Here is a 19,501-nt window from a genome sequence, read left to right as displayed (position 1 = left end):
GTCGAGTCAACATCTCCAGGAGAAGAAGAAGAAGAACAAGAAGAAGAACAAGAACGGAAGGCGGCGGCGGCGGCGGCGGCGGCGACGACGGCGGCGACAGCGGCGACAGAAGACCGGGCCACCGCCTGTAAAAGAGCTACAAGAAGGCGCGGTGGCCCGGCAGAAGAACCGAAGAGGGGGACAAGACCCCTGAAGTCGGGAGAAGAGGCCGGCGGCGGGGAGGAAGAAAGCCGGACTCCTCCGCTAGTAAAAGAGCTACACACAGATAGCGGAGGAGTCCGGCGAGAAGACCCCCGAAGACGGAAGACCCCCGGAGCTGTGCAATAAAATATTTTTTCCCTGTGTTGTGTTTTTTTTTGTACTTTATTTCACAGGTGAATGGGTAGGGGTACATTGTACCCCATACTTATTCACATAGGGTGGGGGGCCGGTATCCGGGGGCCCCCTTCTTAAAGGGGGCTCCCAGATTCCGATAAGCCCCCCGCCCGCAGACCCCGACAACCAACGGCCAGGGTTGTCGGGAAGAGGCCCTTGTCCTCATCAACATGGGGACAAGGTGCTTTGGGGTGGGGGGGCCGCGCGGCCCCCCCCTTCCCCAAGGCACCCCCCCATGTTGAGGGCACGCGGCCTGGTACGGCTCAGGAGGGGGGGCGCGCTCGCTCGCCCCCCTTTCCTGGCCGGCCGGGTAGCGTGCTCGGACAAGGGTCTGGTGTGGACTTTGGGGGAACCCCCACGCCGATTTTTTTCGGCGTTGGGGTTCCCCTTTAAGCCCATTCCAGGCGGCGGAGCCCGCGACGTCTCCTTCGCGGGCCCCGCCTACCTGTACACGCGCTCGAAATGGGCGGACTTTACGAGCGGGAACAGTCCGCTCATTTCGAAAGTACAGCGGACAGGCCCACACACGGGCGGACTGTTCGCTCAAACACAGTTTCAGCGGACAGTTTTTCGGAATTTCCGAAAGACTTTGTCCGTCCAACTGTCCGCTGAAACTGTCCGCTGAAAAGCCCACACACGAGCGGACTGTCCGCCCAAACACTGTTCAGCGGACAAGGTTGGGCGAACAGTCCGCCCGTGTGTACGCGGCCTTATACAACACTACTTCAGATAAACTTCTTTGATGAGTTATCATGATTGCTGTGTTATTGCATTCTCTTTTTTTCCTCTATATTGATCATATAATACACATTCTAATGTGTTCCATTCACATCACAATTTAAATTGAGGCCAGCCATAAATGAAGAATTAAAACTGTTATTTAGTGTTTTCTTGTTGAGAGTGAAAAAATCCTGTAGAAATGACAGCTGTAGAACAACAAAAAAAAGTTCATAATAAAAATCGGGAAATAAAATTCATACTTTACATAGATTATTAGATATTGTAGGTAAAGTATCGTATTTATCGGCTTTTAACACGAGCCGGCGTATAACACGCAAGTTTAGGAGGGAAGTTTAAGGAAAAAAACTTACATTTTAAATGACCATCAATGCAGCCTTATCAGTGTCCATCTGCAGCCTTCCCCAGTGTCCATCTGCAGCCTTGCCCAGTGTCCATCTGCAGCCTTCCCCAGTGTCCATCTGCAGCCTTGCCCAGTGTCCATCTGCAGCCTTCCCCAGTGCCCATCTGCTGCCTTGCCCAGTGTCCATCTGCAGCCTTGCTCAGTGTCCATCTGCAGCCTTCCCCAGTGTCCATCTGCAGCCTTGCCCAGTGTCCATCTGGAGCCTTCCCCAGTGCCCATCTGCTGCCTTGCCCAGTGTCCATCTGCAGCCTTGCCCAGTGTCCAATATTGCAGCATGATGAGTTTTTAAATTTAGCACTGCCGAGATACACAGATGTTGTGTGTATCTCTGAGGGCAATAGGAGTGCCGCCAGCATATACCGAGTCGAGTGTACTGTGTACAAGGCTACTCGGCTCCATTCGCAGTCACACCCCTCCCCTCCCACAACACCGGTCCAATGGCAGGACGCAAAGCCTAGGAGGCGGGACTGGGCGTCACTGCGAGCGGAGCTGAGCCAAGCCGAGTACACAATACACTCAGCTCAGTCAATGTCGGCGGCACTCCTCTTGCCCTCACAGACAGCGGGGATTGGTGTATAACACGCACCCACGATTTTCCCCTGATTTTAAGTGGAAAAAAGTGCATATTATACGCTCTGTTTTAAAGAAGAATTCTGGGTATGGAATTTAATACATACAGTAGTTACATTGGTCCAGCTTAAACCAATGTAACTATGCATAAACCATACCTGGGGGATACGACTATATTGCCCTGCTGCATCATGAACAGAGGGGGTCGGCCGCTTGGCATGGGTGCCATTCAGAGTATGTGTTGAATGCAAATTGTTCTCTGATAGGAAGAGGTGGAGAGGCGGGACAGTATCGGTGCCACACTCTCCACCGCATCCAATTAAAGAATGCTTTGGTTTGTCCCAACTGTTCCTTTTTTGGGCAGTTTGATATGTCAAATGAAAAAGGAATTCATATGCTGAATACAATCATTACAGGTATTAGCTCCATACACTAACCTGAATACAATATTTTTTGGTATAGATATCCTTTAAAGTATCAATGGTTAAATTGTAAAATCACATTTTAAGTTACACCCTGAATTTCAATTACACTATATTGTCAAAAGTATTGGAACACCTGCCCTTACATGCATATGAACTTTAATTGCATCCCAGTCTTAGTCCGTAGGGTTCAATATTGAGTTGGCCCACGCTTTGCAGCTATAACAGCTTCAACTCTTCCGGAAAGGCTGTCCACAAGGTTTAGGAGTGTGTCTATGGGAATGTTTGACCATTCTTCCAAAAGTGCATTTGTGAGGTCAGGCACTGATGTGGATAAGAAGGCTTGGCCCCCAATCTCTGCTCTAATTCATCCCAAAGGTGTTCTGTCTGGTTGAGGTCAGGACTCTGTACAGGCCAGTCAAGTTCCTCCACCCCAAACTCACTCATCCATGTCTTTGTGGACCTTGCTTTGTGCACTGGTACGCAGTCCTGTTGGAACAGGAAGGGGCCATCCCCAAACTGTTCCCACAAACTTGGAAGCATTGAAATTATCCCAAATTTCTTTGTTATGCTGATGCCTTGAAGTGTTACTAAACCCACAACAGTAAAATCAGTCTCTATATGCATTAAAGCATGCTTGTTGTACTCACTGTGGAACCTAAGGGGTTAATCCTGCGCATTGTGTAAAAAGGTTGTTTAACCCTGTCTTCTCTGACCCCCCCCCCCCCCCCAAGCCATCTCCTGATGGAACAGAGGCTAGTGGATAAGCTGCACATGCTCAGTTTGTTGTGTATTGCTAGAGTGTTTTTTGTTTCTTTTTTCTTGGGAGAGTACATGTCATCAGCACAGGGCCAATCAGCACTTTCCATACAGAGGGTCAGGGTTCCTGCAGCCTCCATGGGCGTCCTCAGCAGGGGGCAAGGGGGGTCAAGTGCCCCCCCCCCTGGAATCCCCAAGGTGTTGCAGCCGCCACCATGCTGCAATTTTTTTTTCTGAGTCCGCTGGCATCCTCCACTCTCTCCTCTGGATCACAGCGCTGGATGGCTCTGTGTTCGGCGGCCGCTCTGTAACACAGTCCCGCCCCCCCAGACCTGCTCGTGTGATAGTAGAGGGAATCAACATTCCGCCTATCACACAAGCCGGTCTGGGGGGGGGCGGGACTGTGTTACAGAGTGGCCGCCGAACACAGAGCCATCCAGCGTTGTGTGATCCAGAGGAGTAGATGCTGCCCGTACAGCCCGCCCTGTGTGCCATAGTGCCTGGATAGGAGGATGGGAGGGGGGCTGCAGTGCTTTTCACCACCACACTCTCCTGCCCCCCCCAGTGCTCTCCTCCACCACCACACTCTCCTGCCCCCCCAGTGGTCTCCTCCACCACCACACTCTCCTGCCCCCCCCCCCCCAGTGCTCTCCTCTACCACCACACTCTCCTGCCCCCCCAGTTGTCTCCTCCACCACCACACTCTCCTGCCCCCCCCAGTGGTCTCCTCCACCACCACACTCTCCTGCCCACCCCCCCCCCCCCCCACAGTGCTCTCCTCCACCACCACACTCTCCTGCCCCCCCCCCCCAATGGTCTCCTCCACCACCACACTCTCCTGCCCCCCCCCCCCCCCCACAGTGCTCTCCTCCACCACCACACTCTCCTGCCACCCCCCCCCCCACAGTGCTCTCCTCCACCACCACACTCTCCTGCCCCCCCCAGTGCTCTCCTCCACCACAACACTCTCCTGCCCCCCTCTCCTGTGCTCTCCTCCACCACCACACTCTCCTGCCCCCCCACAGTTCTCTCCTCCCCTGTTCTTGCTGCCCTCCCTGCTCTCCAGCTCTTCCCATGCTTCTCTAGCCACCATCCCAGTGCTCTCCACTCCCCCCGTTCACCCCCCAGTGCTCTCCCCCCTGTCCTCCCAGTGCTCTCCACTCCCCCCAGTGCTCTCCCCCCTGTCCCCCCAGTGCTCTCCCCCTTGTCTTCCCCCAGTGCTCTCCTCCAGCCTCCACCACACTCTCCTGCCCCCCCCCCCCAGTTTTCTCCTCCCCTGTTCTTGCTGCTCTCCAGCTCTCCCCATCCTTCTCTAGCCATAATCCCAGTGCTCTCCCCCCTGTCCCGCCCCCCCCAGTGCTCTCCCCCTGTTCCCCCCAGTGCTCTCCACTCCGCTCAGTGCTCCCCCCAGTTCCCCCCCCCCACAGTGCTCTCCACTCCCCCCAGTCCTCTCCCCTTCATGCTCTCCCCCCGTTCTCCTCCACAGTGCTCTCCCCCGTTCTACCCCAGTGCTCTCCCCCCTGTTCTCCCCCCCAGTGCCCTCCACTCCTCCCAGACCCTGCCTGCTGCTGGCCGTCATGGATATCCTGCTGGCATGCAAGGTACCGTACCGAGCATCAACAACACACCTTCCCACAGACAGGGACTGCAGACTGGGACATGGGGCACAGGAGGGGCTGCAATGATGGGCACAGTGAGACTGCATTCACGGCACAGTAAAGCTGCATTTGATGGACACAGTGAGGCTGCATTTGATGGACACAGTGAGGCTGCATTTGGTGGGCACAGTGAGGCTGCATTTGGTGGGCACAGTGGGGCTGCATTTGATGGCCACTGGTGAGGCTGAATTGAGCTCTTGCATCAAGTCTGCAGTCTCCAACCATCTCCTGTAGCATGTCTGCAGTCTCTGAGGGACTCTGGAGAGGAGTCAAGAGTGGGAGCACCACCGGGATGGGGGTCATGGGAGAAGTCAGACCTGTGTGGACAGGAGACTATAGGATAAAACCAGAACCACCAAGCTGGAGCCGACTGACTGAGCCCTGCACAGTGCAGAGGAGGTAATTGAAAGCACCACCAGGCCAGTCTGAAGGGGGGGGAGGGGGTCACTGATGTAAGGGGGAGTGAATATGATAATGTAAGGGGCACTGATATAAAGGGTTTCCTCCTTATATTAGTAACCCACCCCCCTTACCTTAGAGTATTCTTTCTGCAGAAGGTGCCCCCCCCGCGTTCTGAGTTTCTCGGGCCCCCCTTGATGATTGATCACTTACCACTATTAACTGGAATTTGAAAAAAAAAAATTATATATATATATATATCTCCCTATGTGATTTCATATCTATATCTAACACTCTCTTCATCAAATGTGCTTTAAAATGTATGGTTTTCCCTTTCATGAACAAGAAAATAATGACATTATGCTGTTGGGCTGGTATAACAAGGCAGGTATGAATTTTTTTCCAGGCCTGGTTTTTGAAAGCATGGGCGTCCGCAAGGTGGCTGCGTACCATGCCCATATAGCCTAGAGAATGTACATCTTTTTACATTGCAATACATCTGTTGTTGCCATATTTTTATCTTAATGAAAACAGCCTATACAGTGACAGTATGAGTTCAAAATATGGCCACAACAGATCTATTGCAATGTAAAAAAATTTACATTCTCTAGGCTATATGGGCATGGAACACAGCTGCCAGAGTAACTTCCAATACAAAGTGAAGATGAATTATCTGTTATATAACACATATGTATTACCAGTGGAAAGATTTTCATGAGATTGTCGAAAAGGGGCGGAGCATGAGTGGCCTTGAAATGATGCCCCCCCTTGGAAAAAGTTCTGCGGACGCCCATGGCAGCCTCGTAGGACAATCAGGGGAGAACAACAAGCTTTACCCAGTGCTTTGCTGGACATTGAAAGACTTCAGAAGATTATAGTGAATGCAAGGTCCTGGGTTTATTAACACTTTAAATCTCAGTTGGTATATCCTCAAAGAACTCTGTTCCACTGTCAGCTTCTGCTAGGCAGGGGTCTCAAACTGTTGGCCCTCCAGCTGTTGCAAAACTACAAGTCCTATCATGCCTCTCCCTGTGGGAGTTGTACTTGTAACCGTCAGCCTTGCAATGCCTCATGGGAATTGTAGTTTTGCAACAGGTGTAGGGCCGCCAGTTTGAGACCCCTGCGCTAGAGGGTTAGGGTTTTTTTTCCCTTGGGAGGGTGCATGTGATTAGCACAGGGACAATTAGCATTGTCCAGACAGAATGTCGGGGTCCTGCAGCCTGATAAGCCAATTAGAGCAGAATGAAAACTCCTCCTACAAGCTTTAACCAGACACTGATAGACGTCATAAGTCTTCTATATACTGCTGATGAGAAAAGGTATTTAGCAGTTTATATTTACTAAAACGATTGCATTTCCATGTTCTGTGTACTGTGGGAAACCAGATATAGTAAATGCTGGGTCCTGGGATTCGTAACATTTTTAAGAGTTCCCTTCACTTGGACTTACGGGCCAAGCCCAACCCCTGAAAAACAACCCCACATCATAATCCCCACTCCACCAAATGATTTGGACCATTGCATAAACCAAGGTGCATAAAGACATGGGTGAGGGTGTTTACATGCAACTGCTTCAAAGCTCACATTGTGTAGTGGTAATACATACCCCCCAACACTTTGAGATAGGAATAAGGGACAACTACTAACAAACATATAGGAGAATTAACCAAAAAAAAGGTTAATAAATCCACAAGCGCTTTTTTTTGTAACCACTACCATTCCTTTATATTGGCTTTTAAAATGTACAAATGCAGCAATTTAGAAATTAGATGAAAGGTTTAGTACTGGAAAACACTTTTTGAAAGACAAAAAGTGCATTTTGTATACAGCTATATGGATCAGACCAAAATGAGGGACAAATGAGGACAAGAGGGACAGAGAGACATTGCTCCAAATCAGGGACAGTCCCTCAAAACCAGAGACAGTTGGGAGCTATGGTAATAAAAGCATGTATAAATAATACAAATGGAAAGCGTTGGTCGGTGGGATGGATCAGAATTTAACCAAGGGGCCCTAAGTTGCGTCATGGAGCAAAATCATGTAAAAAAAAGATTTACTACAAAGAAACATTTAAGAAAATTACTGCATTAAATAAAGATGTGTTTACAATCAGCACATGCCTCTCCGTCTATGTAGTATCCTGAATCCGAGGGGTTAATAGAAAACATACATTTCTAGCTCAACATGTGGCAAAAGTTTGGTGTAACTGTTTTCCTAAATGATCTTTGATCTTTTAATACTAGACTCACTTTCATTGTAGGAAATTACTTTAGAAATGGGTAATATTGTTTCCTAAGAATTTTCATAAATTATTATTTTTTTTTTTTTATTCTTATTTGCAGGTTTTGTACATTTGATGGCTGTGCCCTTATTATCATACTCACTGTCCAATCTTAAAGTGTAATTCCACTTTTGTTGAGAAAAAAAAAAACAATTCCCACTGGGTGATCTCTATAGAGTAAAATCATTTTTATAATCCTTGTTGAAGATTCCTACTTTTTTCTGTTCTGAAGAAATAGCTGTGTTTTTCACCTTATCCTTTCCAGACTGGTTCCTGAATGGAAGAGTCAGCACTCCTTATAACCACCTGGGGCAATCTCAGTGTCCTGATGAGGAAAACTATAGCGTTTGCCTACCTTTAGAAGTAGTTAACCTTTTTCACAGAGAAAAACTACAACTGAGCAATTATTTCTCAATAAAAGAATATGGCAAATTTTGTATTCCTGTATTGTTGAAAATGTAAAGGTGAAGCGAAGCCCTAGCCCTGTAGTTGACCCTGTAGTCCCTGTGCTAAACTACAATTATTTTGTTAAAGTGCTGTTAATTTAATATTTTATTTGATTTATCCTACAGGAGTGTTCTCCATATGCTGCTCATCTGTATGATGCTGAAGACCCACGAACCCCTCTAAGGACCCTCCCCGGCCTGTGCTTCGATTACTGCTATGATTTCTATTACAACTGCCAATACATTATCACCCTTCTCACCAATGACTCCGCCATAAGGGAGTCAGCAAAGGACATGGACCTGTTTTGTAATCTTATGGAACTGCCTGATCCAGATTACTGTTTCCCAGATGTGATACAAAACATGGACCTCAATAACAGGCTTGGGGCGGTAGTGGAGGACCAGGAAGGATGTCTTAAGATGTGCTTAGTGGAGATGGCCAATGGCCTTAGAAATCCTGTCCTCATGATCCATGCTAATGATGGAACTCACAGGATGTTCGTAGCGGAGCAGGTTGGGATAGTTTGGGTCTACTTACCAGATGGTGGACGTTTAGTGGAGCCCTTTCTGTACTTGCAGGACAGCGTGGTGTCCACTCCATGGCATGGAGATGAAAGGGGTTTCCTTGGCATGGCTTTTCACCCACAATTCCGCTACAATGGCAAATTTTATGTTTACTATTCCATCTTGGATGATGAGTATATGGAGAAAATCAGAATCAGTGAGTTTCGGGTTTCACGCTATGACATAAATAGAGCAGATAGGAGAACCGAAAGGTAAGCAGAATTACATAAATATGACAAAAAGAAATTATTTTTTTAATGCTTTTTAAACATATATACGGAAGGGAGACTCTTGGTGTATGTACAGTGCCTTGCGAAAGTATTCGGCCCCCTTGAACTTTTCAACCTTTTGCCACATTTCAGGCTTCAAACATAAAGATATCAAATTTTAATTTTTTGTGAAGAATCACCAACAAGTGGGACACAATTGTGAAGTGGAACCAAATCTATTTGGATATTTTAAACTTTTTTAACTAATAAAAAATGAAAAGTGGGGCGTGCAAAATTATTCGGCCCCCTTGCGTTAATACTTGTAGAGCCACCTTTTGCTGCGATTACAGCTGCAAGTCGCTTGGGGTATGTCTCTATCAGTTTTGCACATCGAGAGACTGAAATTCTTGCCCATTCTTCCTTGCAAAACAGCTCGAGCTCAGTGAGGTTGGAGGGAGAGCGTTTGTGAACAGCTGTTTTCAGCTCTTTCCACAGATTCTCGATTGGATTCAGGTCTGGACTTTGACTTGGCCATTCTAACACCTGGATACGTTTATTTGTGAACCATTCCTTTGTAGATTTTGCTGTATGTTTGGGATCATTGTCTTGTTGGAAGATAAATCTCCGTCCCAGTTTCAGGTCTTTTGCAGACTCCAACAGGTTTTCATCCAGAATGGTCCTGTATTTGGCTGCATCCATCTTCCCCTCAATTTTAACCATCTTCCCTGTCCCTGCTGAAGAAAAGCAGGCCCAAACTATGATGCTGCCACCATCATGTTTGACAGTGGGGATGGTGTGTTGAGGGTGATGAGCTGTGTTGCTTTTACGCCAAACATATCGTTTTGCATTGTGGGCAAAAAGTTTGATTTTGGTTTCATCTGACCAGAGCACCTTCTTCCACATGTTTGGTGCGTTTCCCAGGTGGCTTGTGGCAAACTTTAGACAAGACTTTTTATGGATATCTTTGAGAAATGGCTTTCTTCTTGCCCCTCTTCCATAAAGGCCAGATTTGTGCAGTGTACCACTGATTGTTGTCCTATGGACAGACTCTCCCACCTCAGCTGTAGTTCTCTGCAGTTCATCCAGAGTGATCATGGGCCTCTTGGCTGCATCTCTGATCAGTCTTTTCCTTGTCTGAGCTGAAAGTTTAGAGGGACGGCCAGGTCTTGGTAGATTTGCAGTGGTCTGATACTCCTTCCATTTCAAAATGACCGCTTGCACAGTGCTCCTTGGGATGTTTAAAGCCTGAGAAATCTTTTTGTATCCAAATCCGGCTTTAAACTTCTCCACAACAGTATTACGGACCTGCCTGGTGTGTTCCTTGGTCTTCATGATGCTCTCTGCGCTTTCAACAGAACCCTGAGACTATCACAGAGCAGGGGCATTCATACAGAGACTTGATTACACACAGGTGGATTATATTTATCACTATCAGTCATTTAGGACAACATTGGATCATTCAGAGATCCTTGCTGAACTTCTGGTGTGAGTTTGCTGCACTGAAAGTAAAGGGGCCAAATAATTTTGCACGCACCACTTTTCAGTTTTTTATTTGCTAAAAAAGTTTAAAATATCCAATAGATTTCGTTCCACTTCACAATTGTGTCCCACTTGTTGGTGATTCTTCATAAAAAATTAAAATTTGATATCTTTATGTTTGAAGCCTGAAATGTGGCAAAAGTTTGAAAAGTTCAAGGGGGCCGAATACTTTCGCAAGGCACTGTAACTGTATTGCCCTGTACACACGGTCAGAAATTCTGACGCAAAAGGTCCGATCATATTATATTGTCGGAAAATCCGATCGTGTGTGGGCTCTATCGGACTTTTTCCGTCAGAAGTTCTGACGGGAAAAAATTTGAGAGCAGGATTTAAACTTTTCTGACAAAAAAATCCAATCAGACTTTTTCTGATCGTTTGTAGAGAATTCCGACAAAGTGCCACGCATGCTCAGATCAAATTACGAGACCGAAGCTATTGTCTACTAGCCTCAACATAGTCCTATCGTACGCAACACGTGTCACCACGTTACGAACAATCGGATTTTCTGACAACTTTGTCCGACCGTGTGCATGCAACACCAGTTTCAGACAAAATCCGTCTGAAAAAATGTGTGTACAAGGCATATCAATATGTTAATGTTGTAAAAAAATGTTTCTATATGTGGTCTATAATATATACAATTTTCCTGTTCAATTTCCTCAAGATTTACCTTCAACTATGAAGTGCAAGGGCCTGCCTCATTGCATACAAATTGAAAGTTGCTAACATCTTTAAAAAAAAAAAAAAAGCAGCACAAATGTAAATTTTTACGGCACAAAACGTAGCACTAAAGAAACACACTTGAGTTTTTATTTGTGCTGATTGTAGGGGAGCAAAGTGGATGGGGTTTGATAAAAAAAAAAAACAGTTATAACTTGAAAACCATAACAGCACAAACCAGCACAAACGTAGCACTAACCAAGGAGACCAGTTTTGTGTCTTTTGGGTGTTGTAGGGGGGCTGAGTGACCTTTGGTGACCTTTAATAAATCATTAATAACGCAAAAACGATAACAGGTCCAACAGAAATTAAAAAAGCACAAACATAGAACTAAAGAAACACACTTGAGTTTTTATTTGTGCTGATTGTGGGGGAGGGGCAAAGTGAGTGGGGTTTGAAAAAATAACTGTTATAACTTAAAAACTGTAACAGCACAAATAAAACTTTTAGCAGCACAAACGTAGCACTAACCAACAAGGCCAGTTTCGTGTGATTTGGGTGTTGTAAGGGGGCAGAGTGACCTTTAATAAATCATTAATAACTCAAAAACGATAAAAGATAGAAAGAAAATGTAAACAGCACAAATGTAGAACTATATAAACACATTTGTGCTGATTGTAGGGGGGCAACGTGAGTGGGGTTTAAAAAAAAAACTGTTATAACTTAAAAACTGTAACAGCACAAATATACATTTTAGCAGCACAAATTGGTACAAACGTAGCACTAACCAACAAAACCAGATTCATGTCATTTGGCTGTTGTAGGGGGGCTGAGTGACCTTTGGTGACCTTTAATAAATCATTAATAACACAAAAATTATAAAAGATAGAACGGAAAATTAAACAGCACAAACCAGCACAGACGCGGAACTACCTAACCAGCCATTTGGCTGTTGTAAGGGGGCTGGGTGATGTCATAGTCTGGAAAAAACAATTGCAGCACGAATGTAGATTTTTAGGACACAAAACAGCACAAACGAAACACACTCGAGTTTTTATTTGTGCTGATTGCTACAAGAAAGTTGTATGGTCAGCCTTACATTCCTCAGAATGAGAGGCAGAGAAACAGCATGAGGAGAATGCTGTGCTGCTTCTACCACTTCCTGCTGAGCTCTGCTACACAGGGGATTGCAAGAGGCTTATATCAAGTCAAGGTTAGGTTAATTAACAGTAAAGGAGAAGCAGCACACTGATGAGCCTACAGTGGTGTGAAAAAGTGTTTGCCCCCTTCCTCATTTCCTGTTTCTTTGCATGTTTGTCACACTTAAGTGTTTCGGAACATCAAACCAATTTAAACAATAGTCAAGGACAACACAAGTAAACACAAAATGCAATTTGTAAATGAAGGTGTTTATTATTAAAGGTGAAAAAAAATCCAAACCATCATGCCCTGTGTGAAAAAGTGATTGCCCCCCTTGTTAAACATACTATAACTGTGGTTGTCCACACCTGAGTTCAATTTCTCTAGCCACACCCAGGCCTGATTATTGCCACACCTGTTCACAATCAAGGCATCACTTAAATAGGAGCTGCTTGACACAGTAAGGTCCACCAGAAGATCCTTAAAAGCTACACATCATGCCGAGACCCAAAGAAATTCAGGAACAATTGAGAAAGAAAAAGTAATTGAGATCTATCAGTCTGGAAAGGGTTATAAAGCCATTTCCAAAGCTTTGGGAATCCAGCGAACCACAGTGAGAGCCATTATCCACAAATGGCGAAGACATGGAACAGTGGTGAACCTTCCCAGGAGTGGCCGGCCGCCCAAAATTACCCCAAGAGCGCAGCAACGACTCATCCAAGAGGTCACAAAAGACCCCACAACAACGTCCAAGGAACTGCAGGCCTCACTTGCCTCAGTTAAGGTCAGCGTTCATGCCTCCACCATCAGGAAAAGACTGGGCAAAAATGGCCTGCATGGCAGAGTTCCAAGGAGAAAACCACTGCTGAGCAAAAAGAACATCAAAGCTCGTCTCAATTTCTCCACAACACATCTTGATGATCCCCAAGACTTTTGGGACAACATTCTGTGGACCGATGAGACAAAAGTGGAACTCTTTGGAAGGTGTGTGTCCAAGTATATCTGGCGTAGAAGGAACACTGCATTTCATAAAAAGAACATTATACCAACAGTAAAATATGGTGGTGGTAGTGTGATGGTCTGGGGCTGTTTTGCTGCTTCAGGACCTGGAAGACTTGCCATGATAAAAGGAACTATGAATTCTGCTGTCTACCAAGAGATCCTGAAGGAGAATGTCCGACCATCTGTTCGTGTACTCAAGCTGAAACGAACTTGGGTTCTGCAGCAGGACAATGATCCTAAACACACCAGCAAGTCCACCACCGAATGGCTGAAGAAAAACAAAATGAAGACTTTGGAGTGGCCTAGCCAAAGTCCTGACCTGAATCCTATTGAGATGTTGTGGTATGACCTTAAAAAGGCCGTTCATGCTCGAAAACCCTCTAATGTAGCTGAATTAGGACAATTCTGCAAAGATGAGTGGGCCAAAATTCCTCCAGGACGCTGTAAAAGCCTCATTGCACGTTATCGCAAACGCTTGGTTGCAGTTGTTGCTGTTAAGGGTGGCCCAACCAGTTATTAGGTTTAGGGGGCAATCACTTTTTCACACAGGGCCATGATGGTTTGGATTTTTTTTCACCTTTAATAATAAACACCTTCATTTACAAATTGCATTTTGTGTTTACTTGTGTTGTCCTTGACTATTGTTTAAATTGGTTTGATGTTCCGAAACACTTAAGTGTGACAAACATGCAAAAGAACAGGAAATGAGGAAGGGGGCAAACACTTTTTCACACCACTGTATGTGTCAATCTGTTCTCTCCTCCTATTGGCATGTTCATTGTTAGCATATGAACACTGAGGCACAACTATTTGGCTCCCTGTGTTGCTTCTTCTTCTCCCACTCTGAGCTCTACTGTACAGGGACCACAAGAGGCAGATACCACGTCAAATTTAAATTTTTATTGTGCATTACAAAAGTATATTTAATGTTGTGTCCTAGGCTTAGTTCACCTTTAGTAACATGTTACACCTGAATTTAGGATGCTGCACCTCTCATTCTGCCCAAATGGGAAGTTCGGGTAGACAGCTGTAGTCCTAAGCATCTGCAGGAGCCTGACATTGCACCCACAATCTGCTGATGGTGTATGCAATGCTATGCAGGCTCCTAAGAGAAAAAATAGTTTCACATATTTTTTTTACCTGCAAATAAATGTGCATTTATTATACTTTAAGTGACCATGATCAAGTACTGATTGGACAGAGGGGGAGCCAATCAGAAGAAGATGGAGATCTTGTGTTTCTGCTAAGCAGGATCACTAAGTTCTGTCTTCCCCCAGTCAGAGCAAACCCCCTCCACCCCCCCCCCCCCCCCCAGTTAGCAAGCACTCCCAACCAATACATTCTGAATGGGCATCAGTGCAGGAAAAATCTCTCCTGATGTATTAAATTATTTAAAGCTACACATACCAATCAGTCCATCAGGGGCCGCCCCTTTATCAATGCTATCCCCTGTACGAATAGATAGAGCTCATGCTATGAGTGAATCTATCCACAGCTGCTGCGGCCACCCCCTGTTCATGCATCTGGCCCCTTTCAAGACACCAGGCACGTGAATTACAGTGGGAGGTGTTTTTTTTTAAAACACCTGATTAGAGCCATAGGCTCTAACAGGCTTCAAAATAGGATGGGCTCGTGGCGCAGAGCATTGTGCCATGAGCCCACCCGGGTGTTACAACAGGAAGCCGCCGGTGAAGCCCAGGAAAAGCACTGCCCACCAAAGATAGGGTAAGTTCTCCATACCTGACCAATGGTATTAATGGCAGCCCCCCCAAAAAATTACCACTGGTCTCTACTGATACCAATGCATATAATTTACAGTGGTGTGCTGTAGCGCAGGTGCCTTCTGTGATGGGGTGCCATTCAAAATTAAATGCATTTTAATGCATCATGCTTGGTGTGCTACTGTGCATTGCACCAGTTGCATTTATACCATGTGTGGAGGTGTATTTAGACACCATGCTACCCTAGGGATACTTGGTTGATGACACTTTTTTGTACTGGCATTATCATCAAGCATGCCATGTGATGTCAAATTTTGGTAAAATTATAGATGGAATAAGATTTAGGCGTAAACAGGTTCTTTTTTTTTTCTTTCTTAGGAAATCTTTTTTTTAAATGTTACACAGACCACCAAACAATGGAACGGAGAAATGGTTTCATGTTTCCTGAGTATTAAAGAGGCCAAATATTCCACTCCCATCACCAACACCCCCTTTCCCCTATAGTTCTCTATTGGAGGAAGCACGGGGTCTTCTTTTACATATAGCAATTCTTTTTAATGGTACAGACCTCCAAATAATAAAATGGATGGTTTCATGTTTCCTAAACTTTAAAGAGCCTAAAGATTCCACTTCCATCGTTAGCACCCTCTTCCCTGTATAGTTCTCTTGATGAATTTAGCCATAAACGTCTATAGGTGGCCATAGGGTGGAAACAAAGTAAGGAAAGTGTCACAGTTTGTAAATCTGATGTCTGGTGCCTGGCTGTCGTGCTCTCCTTAGCTTCATTTAATCTTACACCAGAAGCACCACATTTTCAGGAGCTGTCCAGCACTGACCCTCTGCTATTACAGATTTTGAATGCTTCATTATTTTCATTCTCTTTATAGTTTTTGTATGAAAAATTTTAAAAAATGGCACAGTTCAGCTACCAGAGGATACCAGCCTGGCAGTCTAGGTATATGGGCTGCTAGCTTCTAAACTATAGGGCTGGTCAGTGTACAAACATCAGCTATACTGATTGCAGCCTATGTGCCTTCCAATACTAGGATTGTATTTCAAGTGGAAAGACCCCCAAAAAATCCTCCGCTTTCCCCATCAGTATTCAGCCCCAGAGTAATCCAGCCCTAGGATCCCTGTCCACTGATAAAGTGATCCAGATTCATTACCCATGTGAAATGTAAGAGTTAAAAAGCTGCCTAAAAAGGATATAGAAGGTTGCAAGCAGAAACACAGAGAAATCAAGGATTTAAATTGCTTGCTGACTATGTTTTTCCTTTCCATTAACATTTTTTTATTAATTTGCAATGTATGTGTGGCCTTGTTAGGGAATTTAACCACTGCAGGAAATGACAATTCTCTGGCACGGCCATAGTCCCCCTGCCTCACTCCCCAGAACTTCATATGCCTATCCTCTTCTGGGAGTTTTTAATTACTTTCTCTGCTGGCCCAGCTCCTCCACCTCTCACCTCCCTACATAATCATATATGTAGCTGGTAAAGTGGGGAAAGGGAATGCTATAGACAGGGGCGGACTGACCATTGGGCCACTCGGGCACTGCCCGAGGGCCCCATGCCACTAGGGGGCCCCATCAGGGTTGCCAGCCTCAGTAAAACCAGGGAAAGTATGTAAAAATCTGTGTTTTTTTTTTACATCTGTCTCTGAAATGTCCCTTACCAACATCCTTTTGGTCTAAAAATCCCAAGATTATAGCTGCCCCACCTCTCCAGTACCTTCTCAGCTAATAGAAACATGTCTGTGTATACTGTGTGACTGTATACTGTGTGTGGGTGTGTTTGTGTATACTGTGTGGCCCCATAATGTCTGATTGCCTGGGGGCCCCATAATCTCCTATTGCCTGGGGGCCCCATGAGTTGTCAGTCCGCCCCTGGCTATAGACTATCTCTGGAGCGGCAACTTTTACTATGCTGGGGCTGCTGAGATCACATCCAAGATGGCGGCACCAAGCTGCGTTCTGGCGACTTTTGGATGTCTACATGAAGGGGGGCATTTACAGGTAAATACCAAGCATAAAATACAGTAAACGCACATATAACCTTACAATACCTTGGAGCTATCTTTTTTCAGGCATCATGAGATCCCTACTCAGAGATGATCAATCATGTAAATCCTGGATAGAGAACAATACATACATATATGACATAACTTCTAATCTCCAACCCTGCTTATTAATGTATCTAAATGTCTGTGTCTCAGTCAGATGCTACATTTTGTAATGAAAAATGATATCTTTGTATTTGAAGAAAAGGAAGAGTATGCAGCATACTCATCATGGTAACAAATATGATCATTGCAAGCTTCACCAGAATCTGGGGGGATCTGAGTGCTTTTTGACAGTTTTATAGAAGAACGGTAAAGGAAACAAGGAGAGAATATGAAGTCTGCTATTGAAGACCTCACTAAAAAACAGCATTTTTAAAAGACGATCAGCAATGGCAGTCCATAGTTACCTTTTAAATGTCAGTTTGGGGAATGCACAGCCCAAAGTCAGTTTTGTCAATGTTGTCTTCTGTCTACATTATTTTCTGCATAGGTATATTTTGGAGATTGTGCAGCCAGCCAGAAGCCACAATGGGGGTCAGTTGCTGTTTGGCATAGACGGATATCTTTATATATTCACTGGAGATGGAGGAGAACTGGGTGATCCACATGGAGAATTTGGAAATGCACAGAACAAGTAAGTCACAGAAAATTATGTAGGAAATTTCTAAGACATCTAAACTATAAGCAAAGCTTTTTCTATTTCTGCTGGAGAGGCATTGTCCTATTGTCAGTAAATGAGCTTAGTCTTGCTGGATAAGGATTTGGGGGTTTGATTATCTTGTTTTAACCACTTCAGCCCCGGAAGGATTTACCCCCTTCCTGTCCAGAGCACTTTTTGCGATTCGGCACTGCGTCGCTTTAACTGACAATTGCGCGGTCATGCGATGTTGTACCCAAACAAAATTTACGTCCTTTTTTTCCCACAAATAGAGCTTTCTTTTGGTGGTATTTAATCACCTCTGCGGTTTAAATTTTTTCACTATAAACAAAAAAAGAGCGACAATTTTGAAAAAAACTAATTATTTTTACATTTTGCTATAATAAATATCCCCAAAAAATATATAAAAACATTTTTTTCCTCAGTTTAGGGCGATACGTATTCTTCGACATACTTTTGGTAAAAAATAATCGCAATAAGCGTTTATTGATTAGTTTGCGCAAAAGTTATAGCGTCTACAAAATAGGAGATAGATTTATGGCATTTTTATAAATAGTTTTTTTTTTTACTGGTAATGGCGGCGATCAGTGATTTTTATTGTGACTGCGACATCATGGCGGACACATTGGACAATTTTGACAAATTTTTGGGACCATTGGAATTAATTAATTGGAATTAATACATGCTATAAAATATGCTATAAAATTGCATTGATTACTGTAAAAAATGTCACTGGCAGTGAAGGGGTTAACCACTAGGGGCGGTGAGGGGTTAAGTGTGTCTTAGGGAGTGTTTCTAACTGTCTGGGGGGTGGGCTAGCAGTGACATGACACTGATTGCTGCTCCCGATGACAGGGAGCAGACGATCGGTGTCCTGTCACTAGGCAGAATGAGGAGATGCTGTGTTTACATTGGCATCTCCCCATTCTTCAGCTCTGTGACACGATCGCAGGTATCCCCGCGGACATTGAGTCCTCGGGTCCTGTGGGCGCGGTCACGGAGCTTGTGGCAGGGGTGCGCATGGCGGGAAATTCAAAGTAACATACGGGTACGTTACTTTGCCCAGCCGTGCCATTCTGCCGATGTATACCTACAGGAGCCCGTTTGGCATGTGGTTAAAGGCCAGCATGATAGCCTAGAGCTTGGCTACATAGGGATCCAGTACTGTCATTAGGGGCAGGAAACTCCGAGCACTTGGAGCTTACATAGAGGTAGCTGTTCTTGTTTAAGGCAGCTAGGCATGAGCCCAAAAGCACACAGGTGGAGTGACTATAACTCCCCAGCTACTCGCCTATGGTACAGCCCTGGGATTCTTCTAGCCACTTACCTGTGTTACCAACACTGAGATTCCACCAGCTGTTCACCTGGTTTATGAGCCATACCCCAGAATTCACTGTAAGAGACACTGCTGCAGAGGCTAAGCACAAATAGCTGTTTATGTATTGTACTGTTTACTAAAATAGTGGCCTTCTCTAGTATCTGTGGATAAAGCACCTTATAGAAGTACATTGTGTCTTTATTGAGTTGTAAAGACATTGCTACTACAAGCATCTGTTTTTACAGATTCATAATCTGTTTAATGTTATTCTGTACTATATGCACATCCTTTTGCTATTTTGACCCTGTTTTCATTTTAATCCAACTCTAGAACTGTTTAGGAAAGTTCAACCTAAAGCTACCCTCTGATACTTTTCTTGAGTCCTCTACTTTATAAAAGTATAAGCTGCTGGTGGGGTCTCTATTTAAATGAACCTGATGCTTTTCTGCACATTCGGTCACACCCTTCATGTACTGCAATGTGTGGTCCTGCTTGTCCAATATCTTGTGGACTGGAAACAGGGAAAGACTGCCCACATCCTAAGCAGACTCTTCTTTACCTGAGTTCCTCTCATGGCAG

The 19,501-nt window shown here is 45.0% G+C and overlaps 1 protein-coding gene across 1 annotated transcript in view; it reads left to right on the top strand.

The window, feature by feature from the left end:
• HHIPL2 (HHIP like 2) overlaps positions 1-19,501 on the top strand; it is an 85,589-nt gene that overhangs the window by 31,366 nt on the left and 34,722 nt on the right. Inside the window, exons 2-3 of the mRNA XM_077485797.1 lie at positions 8,177-8,826; positions 17,437-17,580. Of these exons, the coding sequence (XP_077341923.1) occupies positions 8,177-8,826; positions 17,437-17,580 (794 nt within the window). The remainder of the gene's footprint in view (positions 1-8,176; positions 8,827-17,436; positions 17,581-19,501) is intronic.

Source organism: Lithobates pipiens, unplaced genomic scaffold (genome assembly GCF_037356315.1).
Source record: "Lithobates pipiens isolate NorthernLeopardFrog02 unplaced genomic scaffold, aLitPip1_a1.2 Scaffold_18, whole genome shotgun sequence".
Lineage (NCBI taxonomy): Eukaryota > Metazoa > Chordata > Amphibia > Anura > Ranidae > Lithobates > Lithobates pipiens.
The sequence above is the reverse complement of the archived record's forward strand: the minus strand, read 5'-3'. Positions and strand labels throughout refer to the sequence as shown.